We start from the raw sequence: 19,403 nt of genomic DNA, 5'->3' as shown, positions 1-19,403 counted from the left end.
TGATGACAATGACATCAAAGTAATACAGACGTATTGTTGTCAGGATTATAATTATTTAAGCATTAACTTAAAAAAATAATTGGAGGACCTGGAGCCAGGTCAAATAAACGAAAGGCGAGGCTTTAATGGCTGATACAAAAACAAAAGTTGCACGAAGTCCAGAGAGCAAGTAAAGCAAAACAGAAACTCCCCCCAAAAAGGAGTGTAAGCAAGAACAAATGGTGAGCAAACAGTCAAACTTACAAGACTAAACACGCACAAACACACACAAACACAGGGCAAGCAGGTGAAACACAACTAATGATGGTAAGGCAGGAAAACAAAGGAAACACTGGAGATCAAAATATAAATACCTGAAAATAAAACGTAAATAAAAAAACAAAGTGAGGCAGACAAGAAAAGACGAGCAGAAACAGAACTCAGAAAAAGGACTGAATTCTGTGTCACGGCGTGAAAACGCAGACCTTCAAAATGTATCAATTTATTTACAGTCTGGGAATTAAAGACCATTGTGCCCCACCCATATCACAGTGGATCGTTCTGTCTCCCCAATATTAAAAGGTCACTGACTTATCGTTGACCAGCAGATGATCCTCTGGTGGACGTCTTACTGCAGCCTGCAAAACCTGTCTGGGAGTTTTTCAGGTAAGCATTTATTTTCTGTTTGAGTGTGCACGTATAGCAAACTGAATATTCAACATCTAAGCTTTATTTACATCAAATTATGTGCAGTCATTTGTGACTACTGATCGTTAATTATGGATCTGACAGAATAAGTTAGATTAAAAGAGAGAGATCCTACATAATTCATCTGCCTTATTTTTGTTGTCCACAGCTCTAACAAGTGTTTTGCTCACTTAAAACTTTACCCACTCCCACCAGATCTAACAATCTGGGATCTGATAGTGAAATTAATTTCATGTACTGAGGTCTCATCCACATTACTCTTTTATTCTGTTTTACTGTAAGCAGCGTCACCGTGAAGATTTTCTTCAGATTCAGGTGAAAGTAAACGAGAGCAAATGGGCACTCCAAGGACTCTAGCTTTCCTTTTATTATTTGGTGAGTTATTGCACTGCATTAAACATGGAATGCATCAGTTACTGAAATTTCATGTGTTTGCTTTATTTCTAAATATTTCTTTTCGTCAGGAGGGTTTTCTAGCAGTCAGACTTCAGGCTGCTCATACTACGATCTCTTGGAGTACTTAAACCTGACAGGATCAGACTCTGCACTGCAAATCATGCGCCCAGTGAAAGACTGGAACACCGCCACCCTCATTCAGCTGGATATGTATTTGTTGGGATTTTGGAAGTGGTAGGTGTCTTATAGTCCCCTTTGCATGGATTGAGCTTTAACAGTAAGTTGTATTTATTTTTTAAAAGGGTGTGTTATTGTGAAACTGCTGCAGTTGAGTGAATTCATATTCATACCTATATCCCATTTTTTGCAAAACATTGGTCAATTAGGGCAGCGATAGTGCAAAGACATGGAATATATACTGTACTTAAAACTGCACACAGAGCTGGATGAATAGTGGTAGATATGAGAAGGTTCGGCTGAATAAAAGCTTACCTCTATGCTGCTCACTGTTTTCAGGATGAGAAGTCTCAGACTGTTGTGGTTCACATCGTTGTCAACATGGTGAGACTCTGATCTGGCACATTCAAGTCATAGTGATCCAGAGCCTGTATATCATCAGTAGTCTCAAAGCATGTTTACAGCCATTGCTCTTATACATACATCTTATACATACAAGATTTTTCTTTTCCCAGGCTTGGACAAATGAATTCCTAACTTGGAATCATTGGGATTTTTGTGGCATAGACAATCTGAGCATCCCAGGATTATTGTTGTGGGCTCCAGATGTGAGAATTGAGGAAGAGAAGTAATATTTCCATAAATAAATGAGCTTCCAATGGAAACAGCTTTAAAATGGTCCCAAGACTCATGGTCAGACCAGGTTTTCCCTGCAGTCCTACCCCCTTAGTTGCTAAGGTCCCACTATAATGTCCGTCAGCACAGAAAGTCTGCAAAGAAGAATTTTTAACCTCATAATAAGAAGTTTCCTGCTGTTGGGTTGGTCATAACTGATGCTGCCAATCTTGTGCACAATTCTTGTAACATTGCAGTGAGTTTTTGTTATTTTCTCTCACCCATGGAGAGAGGCTGAGATTTGACACAAGCATTGATTTTATGTGTGTGCTGTTATATGAGAAGCACTCATATAACACAAAGAGAATACAGACCGAGAAACACTGAGAGAATAGAATAGTATAAAAAACCCCAAAGGTATTCATCCAGGTTTGTCACTGGTCTTGGACACTTCCCATTCTTCGCTGTTATTTTGCCTTTAGTTGCTTGAAGTCATGAAATTTCATTTACTATGAATGGTCTCTTGTTGCCACATTGCAGCAACTTGCTTCCAGCTTATTGCTGATCCCAGAAACCCTGCAGGGAAACTAATTTCTACTGCTTGTTTTAATGATCTTATTTTTCTGTCGCTACCCAGAGCTTCCAACGTAAACACCTTTACTCTGGTCCCATCATGCATGGTCAGGGGATATTTTCCCTTCAGTGAAGGTGAGACCAGGAACATACAGTAGGCGAGGGTAGGAATGCAGAGCAATTGGTAAATTGCTAACTTTGCTTTCACACTCGGCTCTCTCTTCACCACAACAGATTAGCACAGTGTCCTTATCACTGCAGATGCTGCACCACATTAACTCCACTCTTCCCTCACTCATGAGACCCCGAGATATCTCTACCTCTGTCCTGGCTGATATCCACGGTCTCAGACTTGAGGTGTCATCCTGACCACTTCACACTCATCTGTAAATTTCCCCAGTGTAAGCTGCATGTCATGGGTTGATGAAGCCAACAGAACTACATCATCAAAAGCAGAAATTAAATCATGAGACCACTGAACCCAACACCCTCCACCTCTTTGATTTTTCTAGAAATTCTCATAAGTGTAAACAGAATCTGTGATGAGGGGCAGCCCGACGCCACCCGGGAACGAGCCAAAACACAATGATACGCTTCCACTGGAGGTGCTGGGGTGCAGTCCAGCGTGGACCAGGTGGCATTTAATCCTCAGCTGTCAAAAGACAATAATAGCACAAATCTGAAAGTCTTTACAAAAGTAACAATTAAGTTAAAATATGAACCAAAAACTAACCAAGCACAGGAATAAAAGAGTACAAACAGAAAAGTAGCAATGAAATCCAAACAGAAACCAAAACTCAGCAATAAACACGAATCCAAAACTCTTTTGAATAGAAGAGAACAAGCAACATTTTTGTTCATAATTCAGCACCAAATCTGGGATTAGTTGGTGGAAATTGGTGTACAGTAATTATTTTAGATGTCAGTAAATCTATGCTTACTAGTACTACAGGTCCCTCTTGTGCCTTCAGTGTTTCTGATACTGGGAGTGTTCAGAAGGGTCCATTGGTCACTGTGTATTCGAGTGGGTTGGTGTTCTCAACAGCATTGGCTGACCTACACCTGTCGTCTCAGTCTGAGGATGTTCCCTTTCAACACACAAAGTTGTAACATCACATTTTCCTCCATAACCTCTAATGGTAAATCACACATGATTAACTGAAGGTACACTTATTGTTTTACATTCAGAATTGTATCTGAACAGTTATTGTGTCATCATTAATTACTCTTTTGTTGCCTACATAGTGAAATCTAAAAGACTGGAAACATTCAGCAGTGACGAAGTCCTTGGAAAAATCTCTGAGGTTGGCATGGTTACAAAGGGAGAATGGGAACATGACAGCTTGGAAACTATAAATTATACTTCTGCAGTGCACAGAAATAAAAGCAAACTTTTATACACGGTGAGAAAATTTTTTCAAATGAAGTTTTAGTAATAGATTTCCTCCCATTTCCCACGTCTCTTTGTGTCTAATGAATGACTCTTTTTACAGGTCATAATGGTCAGGAAGCCATTGCTTTATGTGATAAATTTAATCATACCCCTGTTCTATTTCCTGGTCCTGGATTTGGCATCGTTTTTAATAAATGAGGCAAAAGGTGAAAAGCTGAGCTTCAAAGTGACCCTACTCCTGTCCGTCTCCGTCTTGTTGCTCATTCTAAAGGACATGTTGCCATCCACTGAAAAGCACCTGCCAATGATCGGTGAGCAGCCGTTCAGGTCTCAGAGCAGAGACGTCACTGAGATAAAGTGTTGATTGTTCTTTTTTCTGGCTCCAACAACATCACATTGACAAGCAATACCTCTGACACTTCATTTATTCTAGCCAAGGACTGTGTTGGAATCTTTACTCTGGTGGGCGTATATGTCCTGGAGACCATGCTGGTGATCTTTTTAATTGACCTTGATGGTTACTGTAGTAAGAAGACTCAAGACACTGTAAACTCCGAGGTGGATATTCAGCTGGAAGCTAACATCTCGAAGGTATGCTTTCAACCCAGACGTAAATATATTTTTTAAAAGTAAGTACACCCTCGGTAAAGTCTAAGGGTTTGCATGTCACGCTGTAATGGTCCTTACCAGTGATTAAAATGAGGTAAATAAAATCTGAGATGAGCAAAAGTACGACACATTACACTGTTCAAGTTAACAAAAGCTGATCCAAAATACAGAAGCAGTGTGTGAAAAACTAAATCGTACTACATGATTCAGTAGAACCATTTATAGCAGCAATAAATTAAAGTGACCGTTCTCTGTATGACTTTATCAGTATCTCACTTTGCAGTGTTGTTTTGTATAGTGCCAAATGAAGCGACTGTGGTTGTTATTTGGCCCTTTGTCCAAATTATGGCCAAACTTCTCCACCTTCTCTTGTCTCCAAAGGACATTGCGCAGATGTAGCTTTGCAAGCTGTGCTGCTGTGTTCTTTTAATATCAAATGTGCAAAGAGAAAGCCTCCTTGCACTCGATCTGATATCCCAGTGTTAGTATTGTTGATGTGTCATCACACTAATGTTGGTCCAGGATCAACAATGCAATATTTTTAGTCCTCACTCCATACAGGTGATCAGATCGTAACAATACAAAAAGTTAATGTATGATAATTAAATCCGGTTCCCACTTAATTCCCCTTTGGCCAGATGTACTATTTAACTACAATATCTAATGTGACATAATCTCAGAATACAATGTCATAAAATGCTATAAGTTAAGAAAATAATCTACTAAAGTAGAGTTTTCCTAAGAAAACCCTCTGATGACAAGAGGGCCACCCCTCTGTTCTCCAGGCGGAGGTACCCTGTTCACATTACTGAGATTAACAGCAGGCTTTAGGATTTTAGACTCAGTAAATGTGTGAAATTAGGTTGGCTGTATAATGTGCTCTGCAGCATAAGGGTCCACAGTTTCTAACTGGCTGTAGCTTTACAGTCATCTGCAAAACTGACAAAGCCAGCACATAACATTTCATCAGAGACCCCTTCATAGCAAGATTTTCTAACTGCCTGATGTTACCAACAGCGACCCCTGAGCATAACTGCAATTTGACAAACTGAAACAAAAATTTGCAAGAATTTTTTACTGAATTTTCATGTGGATGATCAGCGTGTGTTTGTCACTCAGGAGAATCAGCATAAAGTATGCTGATTCTCATTCTGATTAATATTTCTGGTAATTTTATGTTAGGCTCTTGTCAAATCTGATTCTCTGAAACTGTGTTTTTCTCTTTTATTTAGCTAATGGTAGTTTTCACATTGAGACAGTGGTGCTTGATGGCAAAATGAAAAGTTGGATCTGAACGGGAACACCAAAAACTTTGTAAAGTCAGTCAGACCAAGAAAATTGTTTTTTTTTTTTTTTTTTTTTTTTTTTTTTTTTTTTTTTAACCTGTCCCGTTTGGTTCTTTTGCCATCAGAATTATTGTCTAAAGGCGAAGAAAGATGCCCAACGGATTTACTTTACCAAATGGACCATCCCAGCCTTGCCGTAATGGTCCATTTGATTCAACTTTTTATTGTTTATTTTATTTTCACTTGCTGAATACGGGACAGACTTGACTGGAGGAGAGAATGTGGAGAAAGAAAGAGGGAAAGAAAAAAACCTGAGAAGAGGGACGGGGAAAAAGGGCAAAAAACAAAAACCAACAGAATAAGCAGACAAAAAATACATATATCGATCACCTGGATCACCTGTTGAGAAAGAAAAAAGAAAGCAAGCAGAAGAAAACGAGAGTAATAAACAAGATCACAATGATATATGAGAATATGACAGTAAATACTAAATATTAAACATTATTGTGCAGCACGTGAGATCGACAGCGCACAGTGTGCTTTGAGGTAGGAGCCAAAAAGGGTGTAATTTGTGTGTGTGATCACCCGTGTGTACACCTGTGAGCATGAACGCGCTTGTTTTTAAAAGGTTCCTTCATGTAATGATCTGCTAGAGGGTGTGGGGGGCCACTGCCCCGACCTCCAGGGCATGAAGCAGGTATGGAGGAGATCAAGACTCCAGACATCCAGAGGCCCCCAGAACACAAGAGACCAAGGAAGACCAAGAAAATTGTTGCAGCGCACTCTTATTATTTCTTTCCTCCATTTGCCATGCAGAGCCAATGGAAGTTGACGAAAAAGGTCATGAGAAACCAGCAAAGAGTTTCCTAATGAGTGACTGTGACCCCCTGAAAGTCATCCTTGATGAACTTAAGGCAGCTCGAGAGGAAGTTGGAAGACTGGCAGAAATCATAGATCATGTGTTCTTTGTTTTATATTTTATTTCTTCTGTTTTCTTTATGGCATTCATGTACTTAGCATGGATTCAAAAAATGATTTGATTGGACGCAGTGGTTTGAAAATCTCATAAAACCATATTTTATTCACAATAGAACAAAGAAAGTATACTGAATGTTTAAACTGAGTGGGTGCCATTTTAAGAAACTTTGTTTAGCTCATTTGGAAAGTGATGGCAGCAACAGAAAAGCTGGGACAGGGAGAAGAAAAGGTTGTAAAAGTAAGTGATACTAAAATTAAACAGCTAAATAAGCAGCAAGACGTTAGTAAAAATCGGCACAGAGTTTTCTTCAGAGTCTCTAAATATTTTGATGACATGATGTACCATAGATGACAAGATGCTTCACAATTTTACACAATTGGGGGACATTTTTCTAAAATTGTTGCACAATGTGTAGATTGATGAGCTTCTGCCCATGTTTATTTCTGAGAAACTCAGCCTCTCTGAGATACTCTTATATTGCACTTGTGTTACTGACCTGTTGGCAATTAATCTAAATAGTTGCAAAGTGTTTCTCCAGCTATTTATCACTGACTGGTCTCAGCCTTTTCTTCCCTACATTGCAAATTTTTGACACATGTTGCTGTCATCAAATTCAAAATGAGCTAATGTTTCTTTAAATAGTACATTTTCTCAGTTTGAGCATTTGATATGTTTTCTATGTTCTACAGCACATGTCAAACACATGTTACATTGCGGGCCACATACAGCACACTTTGATCCTAAGTCGGCCGGAGCAGTGGAACTCACCTTTCTGTCAGTGTAAAGAAGTCCCATATTTAACTGTTTTTCTACATGATAAACAAAAAGCTGCTGTGACAAACAAAGAAACTATCAGCACAGCTCTTTGGACTTAAATTGTAAGAAATGAAAGTGTAAAATTACAGAAAAAATTCTGTTAGCTCATTGTTCAGACTGTCAAGTTTTTTGTTTTTATTTTAACTGTAGTTTTTAAAAACAAACATTTTTATACTAGAAAGTGAAAAACAGAAACTTTTCTGTCATTTAATTGTTTATTGCTTAATTGCTTTGTGTAGCATGAATAGCCATAAGGGGGGCATAAGCGATAAAACTTGTGAAAATACAGTTAAAATTTGTGCTTGTGCTTGTTTGTGGTGAGCAGCAGATTAAAAAAGTTATGAATTTTACATTTTAATTATTAATGGCTTCAAGTGCACATTCAGGCCTGTGAGAGTCATTTAGCCAAACACTAAGGATCTGTGCTACATGCAGACATGTCTGATTCTCTGCCATTCAAATACCCTTTGTATATAGTTTATTTTATGTAATATTCAATACTGAACTGTAAATTTATTTTTTATTAAGGAAATTATTTTTTGTATTTAGTGTTTTCAGAAAAGCCCTATTTTTAATCATTTACTACCACTAGGGAGAACACACACAAGGTTTAAGGTCTGGACAAGTTCAGTGAATTGCTACCTTATCGTGATAGAGAGGTTTGTGTGTCCCAGGGATCCCAGGGGATACGTTGTCTGGGGACTTCTTCCCCCTGGTAGCGTCTCCCATGGCATATTGGTCCTGGGTAAGGGACCAGACAAAGAGCGATTCAGAAGACCCTTTATGAGTAGAACACCAACGGAACGGTTCACCCTGCCCGGGATAGGGTACCAGAGGGCGAGCGTGTGGTGGCCGGGGGTGGGTATCCTAGTATCCCCCTGCTGCCTGTACGTTGGGGTTTCTCCTAGTGGATGAGAGGGTTTGATCCCTGTGCCTTCGGGTCGGGGAACGGGTCCTGACTGTCGTCTGCACTTATGCGGCGAGTGGCGGTTCAGAGTACCCAGCCTTCTTGGAGTCCCTGGGCGGAGTGCTAGAGGGCGCTCAGCCTGGGGACTAGGTCTCACTGTCATTGCCCACATGAGCAGGACGGGGAGGACGCCGGACAGACCTGGCGTGCCTAAACGTATACTGAGTTTGCACTAGGAATGCCTGGCAGAGGCCCCAGTCCATGAGATCTTCAAAGCACATCCCCGGCAGAGCTTCAACAGACCATGTTCAGCATCTCCATTGCCGAAGCTGCTGGTGCCTGTTGTGGTGGTAACCCCCGAACCAAATGGTGGACACCAAGGTAAAGGGAGCCAGCAGGCTGAAGAAGGAGTCCTATCGGACTTGGTCAGCCTGTGGGACTTCGGAGGCAGCTGATAGATACCAACAGGCCAAGTGGAATGCGGTTGGGGCAGTGGCTGAAGCAAAAACTCGGGTGTGGGAGGAGTTCAGAAAGCCTGGTCATGGAACACTGGACCAGCTCTTAATCCTCTCAAGGATACTTGAAGGTGTATGGGAGTTTGCCCAACCAGTCTATGTGTGTTTTGTGGACTTGGAGAAGGGATTCGACCGTGTCCCTTGGGGTGGCCTGTAGGAGGTGCTTCGGGGCTATGGGCTGTCTGGCCCATTGCTACCGGCCATTCGATCCTTATACAACCATTGCAAGAGCTTGGTTCGCATAGCCACCAATAAGTCGGACTCGTTCCCGGTGGGTGATGGATTCTGCCTGGGCTGCCCTTTGTCACCGATAATTATGAAATTTTTAATTTCATAATGTAATTTTTGTAATTTTAATGTAATTTTTATGGACAGAATTTCTAGGTGTAGCCAACTGGCCGAAGGCTTTCACTTGGGTGGTCTCAGAATCTCATCTCTGCTTTTCACGGATGATGTGGTTCCGTTGGCTTCATCGGGTCGTGGCATCCAGCTCACACTGGAACGGTTCGCAACTGAGTGTGAAGTGGTGGGAATGAGAATCAGCACCTCCAAATCTGAGGCCATGGTCCTCAGCCGAAAAAGGGTGGAGTGCCCACTCCAGGTTAGGGACGAGTTCCTGCCCCAAGTGGAGGTCTTGTTCATGAGTGATGGAAGAAGGGAGCGGGAGATCAACAGATGAATTGGTTTTGCAGCTGCAGTGATGCGGATGCTGTAACTACCTGTTGTGGTGAAGAGAGAGCTGAGTGTAAAAGCGAAGCTCTCAATTTACCGGTCGATCTACGTTCCTACCCTCACCTCACTACAACGAGATCACGGATACAAGCGGCAGAAATGAGCTTTCTCTGAAGGGTGGCTGGCCTCTCCCTTAGAGATAGGGTGAGAAGTTCAGCGATCCGGGAGGGGCTCAGAGTAGAGCCGCTGCTCCTCCACATTGAAAGGAGCCAGCTGAGGTGGTTCAGGCATCTGACAAGGATGCCTCCTGGGCGCCTCCTGGGTGAGGTGTTCCGGGCATGCGCCACCGAGAGGAGGCCCCGGGGGAAGACCCAGGACACACTGGAGAGCTTATATCGCTTGGCTGGCCTGCGAATGCCTTGGTGTTCACCCGGACAAGCTGGAGGAGGTGGCTGGGGAGAGGGGGGTCTGGGCTTCTCTGCTTGGGCTGCTGCCCCCGCGACCCGGCCCTGGAAAAGTGGAAGAAGATGGATGGATGGACAAGTTTAAAACCTTTTGTCCTCCACAATGGAAAATTATTGAAAAAATGGGTATTAGCCAGGCAGAAAAAACTTTAGCCAGCTCCTAATTTGATCAATTCTGCACTCAGCTTTGCAATCTCTCCAATAATAACTGGCAGGCAATTAATAATCAACATATGAAATCATCTTGTGGGCTGGATATAATTGTATCTGAAAATCCTCTTGTGTGCATTTCAGCATTTTTAATTACAGTGATTTATAACCACATGTGAAGCTTCTATTTGACTAGACGCCAAATACTTTGTGGGATCATTCACTGTTACGTCAAGTGGAAGTGGGAAACCTTTCCATTCATACTTGATGTGATAATGAGATCTTCTTATGTTGACTTTTTGCTTCATTTGTAGCTCAACAATAGTAATGTACAGGTGATTGGTATCATGTTCAGTCATACAGAGGGACAAATAGGAGTTTGCTTATAATAGACAATGCAAAGGTCTCATGCACACTTTTGTGTTGCTTTGTTTTGTGTAAGACTCCACAGTTTAAAAGGGTTTACCCAGACTGAGGTGAAAGCAAAAGGCCATGGCTGCTCTACAGACTCTGGCTTTTTTCTCTGTAATTGGTGAGTTTTTACATTAGACTTTGATTTTAACCAAATGTTAAAGAGAAGTTCTCTCTGTAGTTGTGTAGGATCTGAAGTTTCAGGTCATGTGTTTCACTTGTCTACATGTTTCATCTTCACAGCAGGGTTTTCCTGCAGTCAGACTTCAGAGTGCTCATACTATAATCTACTGGACTACTTAAACCTGACCTCATCAAACGTTGCTCTGGAAACCATGCGACCGGTGAAAAACTGGACCAGAAGCACCTTTGTTCAGGTGGACTTGTTTTTGTTGGGCATTTTAGAATCGGTAAGCATCCTTATCGTCCTTCTTGCATGGACTGAACAAAAGCAGAAAAGCATTTCAAACATTATACCTTAGGGTGTGTCTGATCTTCATCCAGATATAGACTTTTGATGATTGGCAAATAATCTTGGTTTACCTTTTACACAGCACAACAGTTTTTTGGATGCATTATTGTTTTAGAGCGTCAGAACCTTGGAGCATAAAGAAATACACCCCTGACTATGTGGATTAATAATTACTGATCCTTTTAAAAGAACAACACAGTTCCTTGGAATTTCCCTTGATAACTTATCTCTTTGCTGTTTATTGTTTCCAGAATGAGAAGTCTCAAACTTTCACAAATGAAATCAGGGTCCACATGGTAAGAATCTGGTCCGGCACATTCAAAATCCAAGATGATCACTTTGGTCCATTTGTCAGCATTGTTCAATCAGCAGTTACATAAACACGAGCTCTGTAGGCTCGTGTTTTATTCATTTTTTCTATTATTCATATTTTTTCTGGCACTTTTTAAAACTCAGCTTTTCATTCTTTCCAGAGTTGGACAAATGAATTCCTGACTTGGAACCCTTCAGAGTTTTGTGGGATAGAAAAGCTGTCCATTATGAAATCAATGTTGTGGTTCCCTGATGTAATTATTGTTGAAGAGTAAGTATAGTTCATTGCAGAAATGTAGTTTTTGCTTGCAGGAATTTTATATAAAAGGGTACAAGACTATGCAAAAGTCTTGAGCCATATTTTGCTAGGAAAATGGGAAATAGGTGCAGTGATTTAAACTTTCACAAGCTGGCTGTGTGCAGGCAGGAGAGGACCCAAATGCAAACTCGCAGAGACGAAAAGTAAACTCAAAAAGAACACAGCTTTATTGCTGGCAAGGTGGTGATACAAATAACAATACAAAACTAAACTGGGAAAAACTAATGCACAAGGAGAATCACACACAGCTATGAGGAAGGACACAACACTGACAAAGAGAAACACGGGGCTTAAATACACTAAGGGATAACGAGGGGAATGAGACACAGGAGGAGAGCACAGCTGGGAGTGATTAGGCAGGACGAGACAAGGGAAGCAAAACTAGAAACATAAACATAGGACGCAGACTGTCAAAGTAAAACAGAGCAAACATGGAAGACAGAGAAACCAAGAAACTAAGAACTCTAAATAGCACAAAAGCAAAGACTATTAATAATAAACAACACAAAACACTGGGTCACAGACCCAGGACCGTGACAGTAATGCGCAAACATACACGGAAATGTAGTATACAAGATTATACAAAGTTCATATAATTCTAACACTATTTGATATGACCAATCTTTATTGTAATTTCTTTAAGTAGGCTCCAGGCTTCTTGAAGGACACTTACAGCTCTTCTTTGGATGTTTCTTTCTTTTGTCCTGTTCTCATTTAAGAGACTCGCACACTGCTTCAATAATGTTGAGGTCCAAGTTCTGAGGAGGCTAATCAATGGCTGATAGAGTTTAATTGTGTCTTTCTATCCAGGTATGCGTTTACTGAATTGGGAGTGTGTTTGAGATCGTTGTCATGCTGAAAAACGAAGCTGTTTCCAGATGCTTTTCACATGGTACTGCACAGTGGTTAAAACTCTAACAGTACTTTTCTGTTTTTATAATTTCATCAATTTTAAGATTTCCAACACCACTGTCTGAAATGCAGCCCCAAACCATGACAGAGCCTCCATCATGTTTTACAGATGGCTGTAGACTTTCACTGTTGTACTCACTGACCTCCTCGATAAAGAAATTAACCAAAAATGTCCAGTAAAGATTTAGTGCATTAGACCTGTTGTTGCTGATTTTCAGTCTAGTCCTTGAGTAATTTGCCACACTTCAGCCTTTCCTCCCAGTTTCCCTTCCTAAACAACCGTTCTTTAGGAAGCAAGCACTTAGGGAAACAAGCACTCACCACTGAGGCTGAAGTGAACTGGTTTAGCTGGATTGGATGATGGTCCAAATGCATCCCTCTTCTGGATTAATTTTCTTTTGCCTAAGAACATGATTTTCAGTTACTGTTCAATTTTGTCATCGATTTCTTCAGTTTCCTTAATTTTTATATTTTCACACCATGGCGAGATATGGCAAGTTTTCATCTCATTGTGAATCAGTTTGTCAATAGGGCCAGGAAGCCAGTATATGGGAGGGGACCCAAATGGAGACACACACAGAAACAGCAATAAGATTTTAACAAGCTTAATTGTGCTTATTGAGTAGCACCTCCCAAATCTGGGTCTGTATGCGCCGACAGAGATGTAGGTGGTGTTTGACGGATGGAACGGCGAGATCAGTCTTGGGTTTCTGGAACAGGTGGTTGGTAACCTAGGGAGGCTTCAAAAGGTAGAGACCAGTTGCAGACAAGGTAAGCTAATTAGGAGCGTACTGTATACAAGGAAGTTGCAAAGATCAGGTAGCAGGGTTTCCCGCTGTGACACAGCAGAGGGCCGACTCCAGCTCCTGGTTGGGTCTTTTCATTTGCCCATTGGGTTTAGGGTGGTATCCGAGGCTGAGGCTGACCCTGGCTCCCAGTACAGAGCAGAAGGTTTTCCAAACCTGTAAAGTGAACCGAGGACCTTTAGGAGCTTGGCTGCGTTGGAGGCAGAATGAAGTTTATCTAAAGCAATGAAATGGGCTGACTTGGAGAACATATTAGGATTATGGTTTTACGGAGAAGATGGGTAAGCCAGTGACAAGGTCTAGTACTATGTGTGACCAGGGTCTGTGAGGGGTGATTAGTGGTTGGAGTAAATCTGATGGTAATTTGGTGCTATTATTGCTTTGTGCACAAGTGGAACAGACAGCTACATAATCCTTGATATTGTTTTCTAGAGTTTACTTCCAGAAGTAAAGAGATGGTCCTACTTACTCTGGGGTGACAGAAGAATTTGGCGGTGTGAATCCAGTTAATAACAGTTGGATGGACAGAAGTGGGGACATAGCGGCAATTAGGTAGACCAGTACCTGGGTCGGACTTGTCCTGAAGGGCCTGACAGATGGTGTTGTCAGTGTCCCAGGTGACGGCACCCACGTTGCAAGTGGCAGGTAACATATTTGCAGGCTCAGGTTCATCAGCGTTGGAGGTGAACTGTAGCAACAAGGCGTCAGGCTTGAAATTCCTGGAACCTGGATGAAATCAAATTGAGAAATTAAAGTACCCAAAAACCGAGACCAACAAGCTTGGTGGGTGTGAAGTCTTAGATAAGTCAGTTCTTAGATAAGTTACGTTTTTGTGATCAGTCCAAATGGTAAACAGTTGCTCATCTCCTTCTAGCAGGTGACGGCATTCTTCTAGCGCTAACTTAATAGCTAACAGTTCCCAGTCACCTACATCATAATTCCGCTTGGCATGGGATGAGATGATACAAGAAGGTGCTACAGGGCTGCAGTTTAACTTGGGGCCTTAAACGTTACGAGAGTATGGCCCCGACTCCAGAATTGGAGGCATCTGCTTCTATGATGAATGGTTCTGTGGTGTTAGGGTGGAACAAAATATGTGCAGAAGTGAACAGTTGTTTCAGTCTAACAAAGGCTGCTTCGACTTCAGGGGACCAGACAAATGGAACTTGGTGGAGGCTAGGTGAGTGAGTGGTGTGGCTACCTGGCTGTAATTCTGAATAAAACGTCAGCAGAAATTGGCAAAGCCCACGAACCATTGAAGGTGTTTTTGTGACGTGGGAGTGGGCGATTCGCTCACAGCTTGAATCTGCACTGGATCGGTCTTTATCTGTCCCCCTTCCAAAATCTACCTAAGAAAGGTGACAGAAGAAGAATGGAACTCACATTTTTCTGCCTTGCGTACAGCTCTAGATACTGTAACTCCTCTGAAAAAGAGAGCCTAACATCAGAGAGTGCTTTGGATTCCTGCAATCCCTCTGAGCTGTCAGGCTGCAGGGATTTTTTTAAGGTTAAAGGAAAGAAACTGAAACAGCCAGCTGTGGGCAAGCTTTGATGATGAATAACCAACCCCTTAATTACTTTACTGGCAGATGACTGATGTGTTTCCTCTTCTCTCTGCAGTGTTTCTGATGATGGGAGCATTCGGATGAGTCCACTGGTCACTGTATATTCCAACGGTTCAGTGAAGGCAGACTTTCAGCAGCGGCTGACCTTTGCATGCCGTTTAAATCTCTTCGTGTTCCCTTTTGATTTGCAAACGTGTTACATCTCATTTTCATCTCTGAACTCTGATGGTAAAACACACCAGATTAACTGTAATAATTGGTTCACTTGCTCTTTTTTGTCAGAGCAAATGATTTGGAGTCATTTGTTATTGTCTTCATAGTGGACTCTATAACATTTGGAACGATCAGCGACGAAAAATTCCTTACTCAAGTCTCTGATACAGTCATGCTTACAAGGGGAGAGTGGGAACTCAAACACATCGACATATACTCAACTAATCAAACCACTGAAAATAAAAGCTTCGTTTCATTCAGAGTAAGACAATATTTGGGATGACATTTCAGTAATAGCTCTTTCACAGATGCCCATATCTCTTTGTCTCTAATGAATCTGTTTTTACAGGTGTCGATGTTGAGGAAGCCAATGCTTTATGTGATAGATTTCATCATACCCCTCTTCTATTTCCTGATCATGGATTTAGCTTCATTCTTCATTAGTGAGGCCAAAGGGAAAAAGCTGAGCTTCAAAGTGACAATACTTCTGTCCATCTCTGTCTTACTGCTGCTTCTTAAGGACATATTGCCGTCCACTGAAAAAGACATGCCAATCATATGTGAGGATTCAGATAAGACATTTTACTTGCACTATGTTGTATATATTTTTTTCCACATATTTATATTGTTGCTCTATCTATGCTGCTAAACCAAAGATCTGCTAAACTATTTTTCATTGTTTGTGCAACAGTGACAGTAGAGATTATCTTATTTCTTATCTTTCTTTGTGGCAGACTTTTGTAAAATAGCACTGACACATAATCTCTCTGCATCTCACTTCTAGCCAGTTATTGCATGGTCATCTTTACAATGGTGGCTGTAAGTGTCCTGGAGACCATGCTGGTGATGTTTTTAATGGACTTTGAAGGTTTTAGTTGTTTTTATAAGAAGGCTGAAAACTGTGAAAATGCCAAGACTGATGTTCAGCTGGAACCCATGGAAGCCACGGCTGTGCAAGGTAACCTCTTTTTTGAGATATGGAAATGAAATTACAGACCATTAGTCCCTATGAGTTGACCTTAAGTTTGGTCTCTATGAATCTGTTTTTGTTCATCTGCTGTTTGGCGCTGGCCGTGTACATAGAATTCATTGAGAATTCCAAGCTTTTTCCCCTGACGTGGAATAATTAACTGGGAATAATTAACAAACATCATATTCATATTATTAGTATTATATTAACTGATCATTATATTGGCTATTATCTTTATTTCCTACACAGATTCTGCTGAAACTTTAAAAAAGGGTGAGGGGAAACCAAAAAGAAGTGACCTACCCAGTGACTGTGACCTTCTGAAGTTAATCCTTGATGAAGTGAAGGCAGTTCAAGAGAAAACTGGAAGACAGGACCAAGTCAATGGAAAGCAAGAATGCTACAGGAGACTGGCTGTAATCATAGATCGTGTGTTCTTTGTTTTATATTTGATTGCTTCCACACTTTTTGTGGTGTTGACATATTTAATGTGGATTCCACAAATGATCTGATTTAAATTTGAGTACATTTCGTGGTGTGTGTATAATCCATCAGTGCATGAAAATAGATGTTTTAGTTGTGAAACATCACCTACGCAATGTTACTAAATGCATGCAGTGCAGGATGAAACATGTTAATAACTACTGCACGTCTTTTTCAAAACTTGAGGTTATTGAAAAGAAAGTGAATTGAAAACAGAAGTGAAAACAACATAAGAATAAAGACTAATTATAAAATACAAAACTAGAATAACTCAGGTTTCTTGTTTACAAAGGGTATTGTCTGAGTGTTTCTGACTTGCAGGGATTTTCCTACTCGTCTATCTCCAGGGTTTACAGAGAATGGTCCAAATGGGCCTCTTAAACCTCTGATGGCTACACTCAGCAGGAAAACACGTTTTATCACAAACCTCAAACAATCTCAATTTGGTTGTTTTGGAGATGACAATGAATTTGGTGTACTCAAATAGTTTCCACAGTCACTTCAGTCCAATAGAGCACCTTTGGCATGTAAAGGAATGGGAGACTCATATCATAGATGTGCAACTGTATGATGCTATCATGTCAATATGGACCAAAATCTCTGAGGAATGGTTCCTCTGAAGACACATTCGTCAGCTGCCTGTGAGCAGAATCAAAAAATCTCAACATGGGTCAGATTATGTCCAGTTGAAGACTCCTGACCAGGGTCAACAGCTTAGAGGATGGGCCTCCGCAACAGCAATGCAGGAGCAGTAATGACTCTTCTGTGTAATTCTTACCTTACTGACGTTTGGTGAGATTCTATTTATTTGACCTATTATATATTGTTCAAGCTTTTTATTTTGGTTAATTAATGTTTTGGTTGCTGTAACACATGAATTTCCCAACTTGTGGGATAAATAAGGTCTGTTGTATTTTTTCTTGCTGTATAATAAAAGTATCCAGTAACTCAAAACTGTTCTATTTTCAACTTCAGTAACTTAAGTCTAGAGACAAGTTGGCAACTATCTTGCGACCAGTGGTTGCTATTCCCAAACAAGTTGATATGGGTTTCTTGCATGTTTGTGGTCATTACTTGATACAATCAAGTTGCAAGTAGTTTGCATGGTTAGAACTTATCCAACCATTCATGTGATTGTTTTGGTAGCTAGCAGAATGACGAGATTGCCTGTAGTTTCCAATGAAGATGCTGACTTGTTTCAAATACTTCGTAACTAATTGCTGTGCAGCAGCAACACTTGAAAAAAAAGGCTGATGCAAACTGGAAACAGAGAATATTTGCCTTCAAGGGAAAAAATTTTGCTCATTGGTGTTGCCATGTTTCAAGATGCAGAATTTTACTCTCTGTTTCCAGCTTATGTTACGCTGCTTCACCACAGCTCAGAGAGTAGTTGGTAGTAAGTTGTATTATAACAAAGTGGAGCAACTGGTAGGAACTGTAACTCATCTATGTCATAGTTCATGTAAAATCACAGAGAATTTACAAAAATGATTAATAAATCAATAAGCATAATAGATCATTAAAGTACTGAAAATAAACAAAGCATTTATATAAAAATATCAATAGGCATTTTTACCTTCACACAAAATAAAATAAGAGCCTTAACTAAATCAAATACAAAATGCACATGATGCTGTATGTCTTATACACACTCTGCCAGGATGGTGCTCCATGCTAGCCAGCAACAGAGCGCTTAGCTTAACACTGTCCTGACAATACAGGGAAACACAAATCATCTAAACATTCCTAGTATCCTATTGGTACATTTGCAAACACAGTCAGCACATCTCAACATATATTTCTACAGTTCAAAAGCAGAAATGCTCATTTAATACTAAGGTTGGGCAACTGGACAACTATACTGACTATCGACAATAGGCTTAGCCTTTTACCGATTGTTTTTACAGGAGTTATTTATTTATTTGCCTTTGAATAAGTTTCCTAATCATGTTGTATGAAGATAAGAGAACCAGCCAACGGAAAAAATAATTGCGCTGTTTTAACGGTGCCTCCTTCCAGCTGCAAGCAAATGCACCCTCCTCAAGGTTGAGCCCAAATGCAGCGATTCATTTACTCGAACTTATAACAGAAAGAAAGAAAGGCAGCAGGCTATGTTCAGAAAAAACAAAAACCTTTTATTTTAATTAAAAAAAACCTACAATGGTGGCTAGGGAAACAAAGAAAAACTGGCTTCTTTTTTCCTCTATAACCATGTTTACAGGTCGTTACAGTGTTTATCTGTCTTACAAAATTAAACAAAAAGTAAGTTAAAAATCAAAATGTCTCTTCCAGCAAAATCTCAGACGTAATGTTAAGTCTTTTGTGCGATTTGGCACATGTCAAATAAATAAATGAATGAATGAATAATCCAAAAAGTAGCTAGCTAGCTAGCTAGATATACTATGTTACATGGCTCCACCCATCAAAAAGTCACCTGCGCGAGTATACCGCCTATCGTCATTTATTGGACTGACGATTGTTGGTTGGAAAATTTACTACAACAACACAATGCTTCTCTTTCCGCTGCTTTATTGGGAGGGAGGCCAGAGCTCCCCCTTCTGGCAACTGCAGGCATAACATCAATTACGATTAATAAATTACATGGATTAATCCTCAGGCTCACCAAGTAGATCATGGATTGAATTTTAAACAGGTTGTAGTCATACATAAAAATGGCTATAATTTCTCAGCGGTTATAAAT

At 40.5% G+C, this 19,403-nt stretch overlaps 1 protein-coding gene across 1 annotated transcript; it reads left to right on the top strand.

Annotated features, from left to right (window-relative positions):
- Positions 1 to 9,925: 9,925 nt before the first annotated feature.
- Positions 9,926 to 17,091, top strand: LOC134626800 (5-hydroxytryptamine receptor 3C-like). Its single transcript, XM_065470705.1, has 8 exons — positions 9,926 to 10,168; positions 11,374 to 11,418; positions 11,596 to 11,705; positions 15,092 to 15,264; positions 15,357 to 15,511; positions 15,599 to 15,809; positions 16,034 to 16,207; positions 17,024 to 17,091. Exons 1-8 carry the CDS (start codon positions 9,926 to 9,928, stop codon positions 17,089 to 17,091), a joined length of 1,179 nt encoding a protein of 392 aa, XP_065326777.1.
- The last annotated feature ends 2,312 nt before the right edge of the window (positions 17,092 to 19,403 follow it).

Source organism: Pelmatolapia mariae, linkage group LG4 (genome assembly GCF_036321145.2).
Source record: "Pelmatolapia mariae isolate MD_Pm_ZW linkage group LG4, Pm_UMD_F_2, whole genome shotgun sequence".
In the NCBI taxonomy this organism is placed as follows: Eukaryota; Metazoa; Chordata; class Actinopteri; order Cichliformes; family Cichlidae; genus Pelmatolapia; species Pelmatolapia mariae.
Note: the sequence above shows the minus strand (reverse complement) of the source record. Positions and strands in the feature narration are given on the sequence as shown.